The sequence below is a fragment of the Hypanus sabinus genome, chromosome 15 (genome assembly GCF_030144855.1).
Source record: "Hypanus sabinus isolate sHypSab1 chromosome 15, sHypSab1.hap1, whole genome shotgun sequence".
Classification (NCBI taxonomy): domain Eukaryota; kingdom Metazoa; phylum Chordata; class Chondrichthyes; order Myliobatiformes; family Dasyatidae; genus Hypanus; species Hypanus sabinus.
The window spans coordinates 51,262,685-51,276,525 of record NC_082720.1 but is presented as its reverse complement, the minus strand read 5'-3'; the positions used below and the strand labels follow the sequence as shown (position 1 = coordinate 51,276,525).

The 13,841-nt window shown below is 42.1% G+C and overlaps 1 protein-coding gene across 1 annotated transcript in view; it reads right to left on the bottom strand.

Annotated features, from left to right (window-relative positions):
- LOC132405519 (rho GTPase-activating protein 26-like) overlaps positions 1-13,841 on the bottom strand; it is a 177,321-nt gene that overhangs the window by 103,727 nt on the left and 59,753 nt on the right. Inside the window, exon 10 of the mRNA XM_059990394.1 lies at positions 5,671-5,765. Coding sequence (XP_059846377.1) covers positions 5,671-5,765 — 95 coding nt within the window. The remainder of the gene's footprint in view (positions 1-5,670; positions 5,766-13,841) is intronic.

Here is a 13,841-nt window from a genome sequence, read left to right as displayed (position 1 = left end):
CTATTTGACCTACCAAAATGAAGCAACTCACACTTATCTGGACTCCGTCTGACATTTTTCAGCACAGTTTTGCATCCTATCAAAGTCCCACTATAACCTCTGGCAGCCCCCCACACTATCCACAACACCTCCAACCCAGTAAATTTACTAACCCAACCCTCCACTTCCTCATCCAGGTCATTTATAAAAAATCATGAAAAGTAGGGGTCACAGAACAGATCCCTGAGGCACATCACTGGTCACCAGCCTCCATGTAGAACATAACCCATCTACAACCTCTCTTTGCCTTCTGTAGGCAAGCCAATTATAGATCCACAAAGCAATGTCCCCTTGGATCTCATGCCTCCTTACTTTCCAATAAGCCTTGCATGAGGTACCTTACTAAATGTCTTGCTGAAATCCATATACACTACATCTACTGCCCCACCTTCATCAACATGTTTAGTCACATCCTCAAAAAATACAATCAGGTTCATAAGGCACGACCTGCCTTTGACAAAGCTATGCTGACTTTTCCTAATCATATTATACGTCTCCAAATGTTCATAAATCCTGCCTCTCGGGATCTTTTCCATCAAATTGCTAACCACTGAAGTAAGATTCAATGGTCTATAATTTCCTGGGCTATCTCTACTCCCTTTCCTGAATAAGAGAACAACATCCACAACCCTCTAATCTTCCAGAACCTCTCCCATCCCCATTGATGATGCAAAGATCATCACCAGAAGCTCAGCAATCTCCACCCTTGCTTCCCACAGTAGCCTGGGGTACATCTCACTCGGTCCCGGTGACTTATCCAACTTGATGCTTTCCAAAAGTTCCAGTACATCCTCTTCCTTAATATCTATATGCTCAAGCTTTTCAGCCCACTGCAGGTCATCCCTACAATCACTAAGATCCTTCTCTGTAGTGAATACTAAAGCAAAGTATTCATTAAGTACCTCTGCTATCTCCTCAGGTTCCATACACACTTTTCCACTGTCATAATTGATTAGTCCTATTCTCTCTTGTCTTATCCTCTGGCTCTTCACATACTTGTAGAATGCCTTGGGGTTCTCCTTAATCCTGTCTGCCAAGTGCTTCTCATGGCCCCTTATAATCTTCTAGATCTCTTATCATTACCTAATGTTTTTGAACTGCTGGTAAGCTTTTCTTTTCTTCTTGACTAGATTTACAACACCGTGGTTCCTGTGCCCTACCATCTTTTCCCTGTCTCATTGTAATGTACCTATGCAGAACTCCATGCAAGTCTCCCTGGAACATTTGCCACAGTTCTTCTGTACATTTCCCCAAGAACATCTGTTCCTAATTTATGCTTCCAAGTTCCTGCCTAATAGCCTCATATGTCCCCTTACTCCAAATAAATGCTTTCCTAACTTGTCTGTTCCTATCCCTCTCCAATGCTATGGGTAAAGGAGATAGAATTGTGATCACTATCTCCAAAATGCTCTCCCACTGAGAGATGTGACACCTGACCAGGTTCATTTCCAATTACCAGATCAAGTACAGTCTCTCCTCTTGTAGGCTTATCTAAATATTGTACCAAGAATCCTTCCTGAACACAACTAACAAACTCCACGCCATATAAACCTTTGCTCAAGGGAGATGACAATCAATATTTGGGAAATTAAAATCTTCCATCACAACAAACCTGTTATTATTATACCTTTCCAGAATCTGTCTCCCCATCTGTTCTTTGATGTCCCTGTTACAATTGGGTGGTCTATAAAAAACACCCAGTAGAGTTATTGACCCCTTCCTGGTCCTAACTTCACCCACAGAGACTCCACAGACAATCCCTCCATGACTTCCTCCTTTTCTGCAGCCGTGACGCTAGCTCTGATGTAACTATGAAAATGGACAAGGGAGAGCCAGTGGATGTAGTATACCTGGACTTCCAGAAAGCTTTTGATAAAGTCCCACATAGGAGATTAGTGGGCAAAATTAGGGCACATGGTATTGGGGGCAGAGTACTGACATGGATTGAAAATTGGCTGGCTGACAGGAAACAAAGAGTAGCGATTAACTTTCGGAATAGCAGGCTGTGACCAGTGGGGTACCACAAGGTTCGGTGCTGGGACCGCAGCTGTTTACAATATACATTAATGATATAGATGAAGGGATTAAAAGTAACATTAGCAAATTTACTGATGACACAAAGCTGGGTGGCAGTTTGAAATGTCACGAGGATGTTATGAGAATGCAGGGTGACTTGGACAGGTTGGGTGAGTGGGAAAATGCATGGCAGATGCAGTTTAATGTGGATAAATGTGAGGTTATCCACTTTGGTTCCAAGAACAGGAAAACAGATTATTATCTGAACAGTGGCCGATTAGGAAAAGGGGAGATGCAACGAGACCTGGGTGTCATTGTACATCAGTCATTGAAGGTGGGCATGCAGGTAGGTACAGCAGGCGGTGAAAAAGGCAAATGGTATGTTGGCATTCATAGCAAAAGGATTTGAGTACAGGAGCAGGGAGGTTCTACTGCAGTTGTACAAGGCCTTGGTGAGACCGCACCTAGAATATTGTGTGCTGTTTTGGTCCCCTAATCTGAGGAAAGACATTCTTGCCATAGAGGGAGTACAGAGAAGGTTCACCAGATTGATTCCTGGGATGGCAGGACTTTCATATGAAGAAAGACTGGATCGACTAGGCTGATACTCACTGGAATTTAGATGATTGAGGGGGGATCTTATTGAAACGTATAAAATTCTAAAGGGATTGGACAGGCTAGGTGCACGAAGATTGTTTCCGATGTTGGGGAAGTCCAGAACGAGGGGGTCACAGTTTAAGGATAAAGGGGAAGCCATTTAGGACCAAGTTGAGGAAAAACTTCTTCACACAGAGCGTGGTGAATCTGTGGAATTCTCTGCCACAGGAAACAGTTGAGGCCGGTTCATTGGCTATATTTAAGAGGAAGTTAGATATGGCCCTTGTGGCTAAAGGGATCAGGGAGAATGGAGAGAAAGCAGGTACAGGGTTCTGATTTGGAGGATCAGCCATGATCATACTGAATGGCGGTGCAGGCTCAAAGGGCTGAATGGCCTACTCCTGCACCTATTTTCTAATGGAGTCATTAGGAAAAGGGGAAGTACAATGAGATCTAGGTGTTCTTGTACATCAGTCAATGAAAGCAAGCATGCAGGTACAGCAGGCAGTGAAGAAAGCTAATGGCATACTGGCCTTTATAACAAGAGGAATTGAGTATAGGAGTAAAGAGGTCCTTCTGCAGCTGTACAGGGCCCTGGTGAGACCCCACCTGGAGTAGTGTGTGCAGTTTTGGTCTCCAAATTTGAGGAAGGACATTCTTGCTATTGAGGGAGTGCAGCGTAGGTTCACAAGGTTAATTCCCGGAAAGGTGGGACTGTCATATGTTGAAAGATTGGAGCGACTGAGCTTGTATACACTGGAATTTAGAAGGATGAGAGGGGATCTGATTGATAAGATTATTAAGGGATTGGACATGCTGGAGGCAGGAAGCATGTTTCCACTGATGGGTGAGTACAGAACTAGAGGACACAGTTTAAGAATAAGGGGTAGGCCATTTAGAACAGAGATGCGGAAAAGCTTTTTCAACCAGAGAGTGGTGGATATGTAGAATGCTCTGCCCCAGAAGGCAGTGGAGGCTAAGTCTCTGGATGCATTCAAGAGAGAGTCAGATAGAGCTCTTATAGATAGCGGGGTCAAGGGATATGGGGAGAGGGCAAGAACGAGGTACTGATTGTATATCATCAGCCATGATCACAGTGAATGGTGGTGCTGGCTAGAAGGGCTGAATGGCCTACTCCTGCACCTACTGTTGATCAACAATGCCACACCCCCAGCTCTTTTGCCTCCTTTCCTAACCTTTTTGAAACATCTTAAACCCGGCACTTGAAGTAACCATCCTTGTCCCTGAGCCATCCAAGTTTCTGTAATGGCCACCACATCATCTCTCCAAGTACTGATCCACGTTCTAAGCTCATCTGCATTGTGCACAGCACTCCTTGCATATAAATAGACACATCTCAAATCATCGCTTCCCCTCTCTATCACCTGCCTATCCTCCTTCTCACACTGTCTACAAGCTTTCTCTATTTGTGAGCCAACCGGCTCTTCTTCCATCTCTTCATTTTGGTTCCCACCCCCCAGCCATTCTAGTTTAAACTCTCCCCAATAGTGTTAGCAAACCTCCCAGCCAGGATATTAGTCCCCCTGGGATTCAAGTGCAACCCGCCCTTTTTGTACAGGTCACACCTGCCCCAAAAGAGGTCCCAATGATCCAGAAATCTGAATCCTTGTGTCCTGCTCCAATCCCTCAGCCACACATTTATCCTCCACCTCATTCTATTCCTATACTCACTGTCACGTGGCACAGGCAATAATCTGGAGATGACTACCTTTGAGGTCCTGCTTCTCAACTTCCTTCCTAACTCCCTGTAATCTGTTTTCAGGACCTCCTCCCTATGTCGTTGGTACCAATATGTACCACGACCTCTGACTTTTCTTCCCTCTTCGGGATATTGTGGACACCATCGGAAACGTCCCAGACCCTGGCACCTGGGAGGAAACCAACCATTCATGTTTCTTTCCTGTGTCCACAGAATTGCCTGTCTGACCCCCTAACTATAGAGTTCCCTATCACTGCTGCCATCCTCTTCCTTTCCCTAGCCTTCTGAGCCACAGGGCCAGACTCTGTGCCGGAGGTATGGCCACTGTTGCTTCCACCAGGTAGGCTGTCATCGGGCTGCATCTCCAGTTTCCTAACTCAGTCCCTAAGGAGCTGCAGCTCGATGCACCTGGCATAGATGTGGCCATCCGGGAGCCTGGGAGTTAACAGGACTTCTAATATCCAACACCCAGCACACACGCTTCCTATCTCTAATTTTACACAGGCAACCTACCTCGCCTCTACCCATTATCGCCTAAGCCTTGTTGAGCCAAAGCCTTTCTCCTCTCACTCTACTCTGTCCCCCTCTCTCAAAACTCTTCTTGCTGTTCTCACTGGCTGATGTCCACGCGCTTGCGCAGTCGTGCCCCGAATAAACAGCTGAATGAGTTAAGTGAGACTAATATTGGTAATTTATGGTTGGCATGGATATGTTGGGCTGAAGGGCCTGTTTCTATGTTCTTTGACACTATGAATAATGAGGTAATTAAAATTAAGACTGTTACTCACTCATAATCTAACTGGGAACAATCTGATTATTTCAAAAGATACAGAACATAAAATGCAATACTCTTCAAAACAATAATTTTCAAGAAATATTTACACTTGAAATCAAATAAAGAGTTTTTGATCTAAATAGTTACAAAATAGATCTATATCTCCATTGGTATTAGATCAGTTGAAATTTCATATGAAATTATATGATGTCAAGGAAGCGTAGCAGTTAGTGCAACACTATGACAGCTTGGGGTGTCAGAGTTCAGAGTTCAATTCCAACATTATCTGTAAGGAGTCTGTACACTTTCTCTGTGAAATGAGTGGGTTTTCTCCAGATGCTCCAGTTACCTCCCACAGTCCAAAGAATTACCAGCTAGTAGCTTAATTGGTCATTATAGATTGTCCCATGATTAAGCTCGGGTTAAGTTGGGGTGGCTGGGCAGTGCAGCTCGAAGGGCCAGGTTACAATGCATCTCCAAATAAAAAAAATAAATAAGGCGCAATGTTCTTCAATAAATTCACCTGTCTGCTCCTTCTACATCAAAACAAAACCTCTTCTCAATGGAGTCAGTTTTTCTTCTAATGCATGATTTTAGGATAAATACTTCTTCATCCCCCTGTTAAAAGCAAAAGTACCTGTCAGTCAATGAAAAACATATTAATTTCTTTCAACAAATAAACTAGAACAGCACAAGACTGCAATAAATGTCATACCACTGGTCTCAATCATCATTGTAAAACAATCTTTCAGTTTGTGATGAAATATTTGGAAGAGAGTAGATATGAAAAAGGGTCAGTGGGAGTAAGACAACTGGAAAGTTCCATTAAACTATTACTAACAAGAGAAAATCTGCAGATGCTGGAAATCCAAGCAACACATACACAAAAGGATGGAGGAACTCAGCAGGCCAGGCAGTATCTATGGAAAAGAGAACAGTTGACGTTTTGGGCTGAGAGCCTTCAGTAAGAATATTACTATTACTGTTGTGTCCAAACCTAGAATATATATATATATACACACACACACACACACACACACACACACACACACACACACACACACACACACACACACACACACACACACACACACACACACACACACACACACACATTTTCATAGAGCTAGTTATTATATCATCACGTTCAAAGTAAAATTTATGATCATGCATACATATACAACCTTGAGATTCTTTTTCTACAGGGATACTTAGCAAATCTATAGGACATTAACTGTAAAAATCAGGAACTATAAACTATAAACAAACTGTGCCAATGCAGATATAAGTAAATAGCAATAAATAACAAGCATGAAATAACAATATAATAGTCCTTAAATGAGTGTAGTTATCTTCTTTAAGAAATAGCATAAAGAAATGGCGGACAAACTTAAGAAGTAATTTGTGTCAGTCTTCACCGTGGAAGACACTAACAGTATACCAAAAATTAGAGAATGACAGGAGGCATTACTGAGTGCAGTTGATATTACTAAAGAAAAGCTTCTTCGGAAGCTGAAAGGTCTGAAGGTAGGCAATTCACCTGGACCAGATGGACTACACCGCAAGGTTCTGTAAATGGTAGCTGAAGAGATTGTGGAGGCATTTGTAATGATCTTTCAACAATCACTAGATTCTGGAATGGTTCCAGAAGTCTGCAAATTGCAAATGTCACTCCACTCTTTAAGAAAGGAGGTGGACCGAAGAAAGGAAATTATAGCCTAGTTGGCCTGACTTCAGTGGTTGGAAGATGCTGGAGTCCATTATGAAGGATGGGGTTTTGGGGTATTTGGAGGCACATGCCAAATTAGGGTCCAGAGGAGGGTTATGTGAAAGATTCCGAGAATAAAACATATCAAGAGCATTTGAGGGAGGATCTCATTGAAACCTATTGAATATTGAAAAGCCTAGATAGTGTGGATGTGGAGAGAATGTTTCCTATAGTGCGGGAGTCTAAGACTAGAAGGCACAGCCTCAGAATTTAAGGACATCCATTTAGAACAAAGATGAGGAAATATTTCCTTAGCCAAATGGTGTTTAACATTGTCAAACACCGCTGTGCGTGCTAAGTCATTCCGCATACTTAAGGCAGAGGATGATGGGTTATTGATCAATCAGGGCATCAAAGGTTATGGGGACAACACAGGAGAAAGGGGTTGAGAGGGATAATAAATAAGCCATGATGGAATAGCAGAGCAGATTCGATGACTGAATGGCCTAATCCTGCTCCTACGGCATATGGTCGGAAAAAAGCAACAAGAAATCAGCACTTTCTGCCTCCCCGTTCATTCCAATCTTTTAGTGATCTTTCCATGACCATATCTGTTTGAATCATCAGTAGAAATGAGCAAAATTATTCCTGGAGCCACTTAGTTTTATTTTACGGGCAATACCATTCTGTATTGGAAAACAATGAGTAAAGAGGTATAACAACATTAAAAACATGGATCAGCAAATAGACTTATGGAAAGGAACAAAGGTGAAAAAAATGAGAGAAGCACATTTATCATAAAAATAAATTATGGTTCCTGCTGATACAAAAACAGGAAATGCTGGAAATATACAACATGTCTGCTAGCATCATAGAAAACCTACAGCACAATATAGGCCCTTCGGCCCACCAAGTTGTGCCGAACATGTCCCTACCTCAGAACTTACTAGGCTTACCTATAGCCCTCTATTTTACTAAGCCCCATGTACCTATCTAAAAGCCTCTTAAAAGTCCCTATCTTATCCGCCTCCACCACCGTTGCCGGCAGCCCATTCCACACACTCACCACTCTCTGAGTAAAAAAACTTAACCCTGACATATCTTCTGTACCTACTCCCCTGCATCTTAAACTGGTGCCCTCTTGTGGCAACCATTTCAGCCCTGGGATCAGTTCCGAGAGGAAATGAATTGATGTTTCAGGTCCCCATCCCAAAAATGTAAACTTTCAGAATCTTCCCAATCTATCATGTTCTTCCACTATTTTCTGCTTCCATTTCAAATTTCCTACATTGACAATATTTAAATGTTGCTCATATGGTATTTATTGTCACAAATTGAAGTAACAAAGAGTTACTTATTCTCTGCTAAAATATCAAGCTTTAAATTATCTACTTCGCCTCTTTCAAAAAATCGATATATCCTTTCAAGCGAAAATTCAATTTCTCTCATTTGCCCTCACAACTCAGTCTTCTAACACTGAAGATCAACCTGATCATATTTCTTTACAATGACTCCAGTGAATGAACTTTTTCTGAGCATCTTCCAACCAGATCAGAAATGGTACTCATGCTGAATCTAACTGGGAAATTTTTAAACATCTTGATAACAATTTCCTGCCTTGAGTACAATTGTTTAGATTCTGTTTATTTTACGACTGTCACTGTGCAATGGTCTTTGTGGAGCTAGAAGCTATTTAATTTAGAATTTACAGATTGCATTAATTAAATCATCACCATCATTATGTGTTGTGTTGTATGATGTGAACAGTTTTGGTATATGACCATGATGCTACTTGGCAAATTTTTCTGCAGAAGTGGTTTGCCATTGCCTTCTTCTGGGCTGTGTCTTTACAAGACAGGAGACCCAGGCATTATCAATACTCTTCAGCGATTGTCTACCCGATATCAGGGTCGCATAACCAGGGCTTGTGACATGCACAAGCTGCTTATACAACCATCTACCATCTGCTTCCATAGCTTCATGTAAACTTGATCTGGGGGCTAAGCAGGTACTAAACCTTGCCAAAGGGTGACCTGCAGGTTTGTGGAGTAAAGGAGTGCTTTACACCTCCTTTGTTGGGGACCTGCACCAAATTAATTAGGTATTGCATGAAATATTGGATACCCCATTTTAGGAATTGGAACTAGTCAAGGCAGAGTAATAGGTTATGAGAAGGATACAAGAGTGAAAGACAAAAAACCCAGGGACAGTTTTCACTACAACACAGAGTTATAACAGGATTTTAAACTTTCCAGGCTATATTAAATTGTCAGATGTGGCTCAGCTGGTAGCATCTGCTTCTAAGTCAGAGGGTTATAGGTTTAAAATACACCAGACACTTGTAATCAGAAATACATTTAATTACAGTATTGAAGTATTGTCTTACAGCTGAGATGTAAAATGAAGGTTCAAAGATTCAATACATACAACTCTGAAACTCTTCTATTTTGAGTTCAATCTATTATGAGGTAATACCTATTTTGCAAAAGAGCAGTACAATTAACCTTGATTTTAGACAATATTTATCTATTATTCAATGCCCCTACAACCTAATCGTTTTCAAAATTCCATCCAAATTGCAGGAAATGCGCTTGAAAGATATTGTTGTAGTTAAAGAACTTGACAAAACAAGTTTAATTTATAAGATTTGATTACAAAAGGGCCTGCATGATGGCTGCTGCCAATATTAATTATTGAAATAATTATTCAATAATAATTCTTGAAATAATAGTAATAGAGGACTCAATAGTCAGGGGTTCAGACAGGCGGTTCTGTGGAGGTGATCGGGAGTCTCGGATGGTAATTTGCCTCCCTGGTGCCAGGGTTCGGGACATTTCTGATCGCGTCCAAGATATCCTGAAGTGGGAGGGTGAGGAGCCAGAGGTCATGGTACATGTAGGTACCAATGACATAGGTAGGAAAGGGGAAGAGGTCCTGAAACAAGAGTATAGGGAGTTAGGAAGGCAGTTAAGAAGGACCGCAAAGGTAGTAATCTCGGGATTACTGCCTGTGCCACGCGACAGTGAGAGTAGGAATGGAATTAGGTGGAGGATGAATGCATGGCTGTGGGATTGGAGCAGGGGGCAGGGATTCAAGTTTCTGGATCATTGGGACCTCTTCTGGGGCAGGCGTGACCTGTTCAAGAAGGATGGGTTACACTTGAATCCTGGGGGGACCAACATCCTAGCGGGGAGGTTTGCTAGGGCTACAGGGCAGACTGTAAACTAGTAAGATGGGGGGGCGGGAATCAATTTGAGGAAACTATGGGAGAGGAGGTTAGTTCACCAGTAGAGCAAGTAAGTAGACAGTGTGTGAGGGAGGAAAGATAGGTGATTGAGAAGGGATGCGCTCAGCCCGAAGATGTAGGGGAGAAGAAAGAAAAGGATAATAAATTTGAATGCATTGTTAGGGATGAAAAGAGAGGAGGAGGTGGAGAGTATCTTAAATGTATCTATTTTAATGCTCGGAGCATTGTCAGAAAGGTGGATGAGCTTAAAGTGTGGATTGATACCTGGAATTATGATGTTGTAGCTATTAGTGAAACATGGTTGCAGGAAGGGTGTGATTGGCAACTAAATATTCCTGGATTTAGTTGCTTCAGGTGTGATAGAGTAGGAGGGGCCAGAGGAGGAGGTGTTGCATTGCTTGTCTGAGAAAATCTTATGGCGGTGCTTTGGAAGGATAGATTAGAGAGCTCCTCTAGGGAGGTTATTTGGGTGGAATTGAGGAATGGGAAAGGTGTAGTACGGGGGTCGACAACCTGCGGCTCCCGAGCCATTTGTGGCTCTTTCACCTCTGTGCTGCGGCTCCCTGTGGCTTTGGGAAATAATTGGTCAGTATTTAATTAAAATGTATTTTATGTTAGTTTGTTAGCTTTTGAAATGTAATTATGGTGATCTTGTACAACCTAAGTGTAGCGACACATTTCCTGCCACATCCAAAACGGCTCACAATTAGCCAGCATTCCGGCTAAGGGAGATAGCCTACGGGGGTTTGTGAGTACGCGTCTTTTGCAGCATCTGCGTCCATGGGGGCTGGGTTGAGGGAGGCTTAAAAGCAAGGCTGTTTAGTTCGAATAAAGCTATCTTTGACTGCAGTTTACTGACACCGCTACAACGTGTTTTTATCGCTGGCTGTCCAGACGGAAGGTGCTGAAACGCTTTGTCGCGTGTCTGGAAGAAGTGAAAACTTTCCTGGGCAGCAAAGGGCTCACCTTTTCTGAGCTGGAACAGCCAGAGTGGCTGGAAAAGCTACACTTCATGGTAGACATGACAGCGCACCTGAACACGCTGAACACAGCTCTTCAGGGGAAAGGACGTACAGCCCTGCACATGTTGGAGGATGTTTTGGCATTCGAGCGCAAGTTGACAGTGCTTGCCAGAGATTTACAGAAAGGCACTTTGTCTCACTTCCCCAATTTGAGAGAGTTCAAACAAGGTCACGACATGATAATTTCGGAGTATTTACATTCTGCAATCATCGCAATGCAAACATCGTTTGGGAAACGCTTCTGTGAGTTCAGAGAGGAAAAAAACACATTATCCTTCCCGGTCACTCCCTTAAGCATCGATCCTTCCCTACTGAATACGACTGCATTGGCAGGTGTGAGTCAACCTGATCTTGAGATGGAACTGGCCGACATAGCCGACAAAGACATATGGGTGTCCAAGTTTAGACGCTTGACAGCAGACCTTGAAGATGTTGCCCGTCAGAAGGCCGTTCTTGCTCAGAAACACAAATGGAGTGATATTGAAAACCTCACAGATGACAGCTTGCGATCCTGTGTAAAGATGAAGGTGACATCATACAGCCCTGATGTGCAGACGCTGTGCGCTGAGGTCCAGGAGCAGAAATCCCATTAACCAAGTATGATAAATATTTTAATTGCCTATTATTTTACTTATATTCATATTTTTTCATTGTTCAGTGAAATAGTCCTTTCATTTTTCAGGATGACAGCTGGCTGACGTTATTTTTGGTTTGCTGCTGGCGGAAAATTTAAGTTCGGCGTTTTTCATAAATACAAGAAGGACTCAAATAGACATTGAATATTTTACTTAAAAGTAACTTTCAACCCAACGTCTTTTTTTCGGAGTTCAAAATGTTTTTGTTGCATGCAGAAATGTAATTTCGTTTTCTCTGCAGGAGTTCATCAATTTCATAAATGCAACACATTATAGTTTGTTTATACATAGCATAAAGGCAAAAAAAACGTTGTATGCAGTGTTATTTCATTTTAAATGTCAAACGGGTTTTGCGGCTCCCAGTGTTTTCTTTTCTGTGGGAAACGGGTCCAAGTGGTTCTTTCAGTGGTAAAGGTTGCTGACCCCTGGTGTAGTAACACTGATAGGAGTGTATTATAAGCCACCTAATGGGGAGCGTGAGTTGGAAGAGCAAATGTGTAAGGAGATAGCAGATATTTGTAGTAAACACAAGGTGGTGATTGTGGGAGATTTTAATTTTCCACACGTAGACTGGGAAGCTCATTCTGTAAAAGGGCTCGATGGTTTAGAGTTTGTGAAATGTGTGCAGGATAGTTTTATGCAACAATACATAGAAGTACCGACTAGAGATGGGGCAGTGTTGGATCTCCTGTTAGGGAATGCATTAGGTCAGCTGACAGATGTATGTGTTGGGGAGCACTTTGAGTCCAGTGATCACAATAGCATTAGCTTCAATATAATTATGGAGAAGGACAGGACAGGACCTAGAGTTGAGATTTTTGATTGGAGAAAGGCTAACTTTGAGGAGATGCGAAGGGATTTAGAGAGAGTGGATTGGGTCAAGTTATTTTATGGGAAGGATGTAATAGAGAAATGGAGGTCATTTAAGGGTGAAATTATGAGGGTACAGAATCTTTATGTTCCTGTTAGGTTGAAAGGAAAGGTTAAAGGTTTGAAAGCACCATGGTTTTCAAGGGATATTAGAAATTTGGTTTGGAAAAAGAGGGATGTCTACAATAGATATAGGCAGCATGAAGTAAAGGAATTGCTCGAAGAATATAAAGAATGTAAAAGGAATCTTAAGAAAGAAATTAGAAAAGCTAAAAGAAGATACGAGGTTGGTTTGGCAAATAAGGTGAAAGTAAATCCGAAAGGTTTCTACAGTTATATTAAAAGCAAGAGGATAGTGAGGGATAAAATTGTCCCCTTAGAGAATCAGAGTGGTCAGCTATGTGTGGAGCCGAGGGAGATGGGAGAGATTTTGAATGATTTCTTCTCTTCGGTATTCACTAAGGAGAAGGATATTGAATTGTGTAAGGTGTGGGAAACAAGTAAGGAAGTTATGGAACCTATGACAATGGAAGTACTGGCGCTTTTAAGAAATATAAAAGTGGATAAATCTCCGGGTCCTGACAGGATATTCCCCAGGTCCTTGAGGGAAGTTTGTGCAGAAATAGCAGGAGCTCTGATGGAGATCTTTAAGATGTCATTAGAAACGGGGATTGTGCCGGAGGATTGGTGTATTGCTCATGTGGTTCCATTGTTTAAAAAGGGTTCTAGAAGTAAGCCTAGCAATTATAGACCTGTCAGTTTGACATCAGTTGTGGGTAAATTAATGGAAAGTATTCTTAGAGATAGTATTAATAATTATCTGGATAGACAGGATCTGATTAGGAGTAGCCAGCATGGATTTGTGCGTGGAAGGTCATGTCTGACAAACCTTATTGAATTTTTTGAAGAAGTTACGAGGAATGTTGATGAGGGTAAGGCAGTGGATGTAGTCTATATGGACTTCAGCAAAGCCTTTGACAAAGTTCCACATGGAAGGTTAGTTAAGAAGGTTCAGTCGTTAGGTATTAATGCTGGAGTAATAAAATGGATTCAACAGTGGCTAGATGGGAGATGCCAGAGAGTAGTGGTGGATAATTGTTTATCGGGATGGAGGCCGGTGACTAGCGGGGTGCCTCAGGGATCTGTTTTGGGCCCAATGTTGTTTTTAATATGCATAAATGATCTGGATGATGGGGTGGTAAATTGGATTAG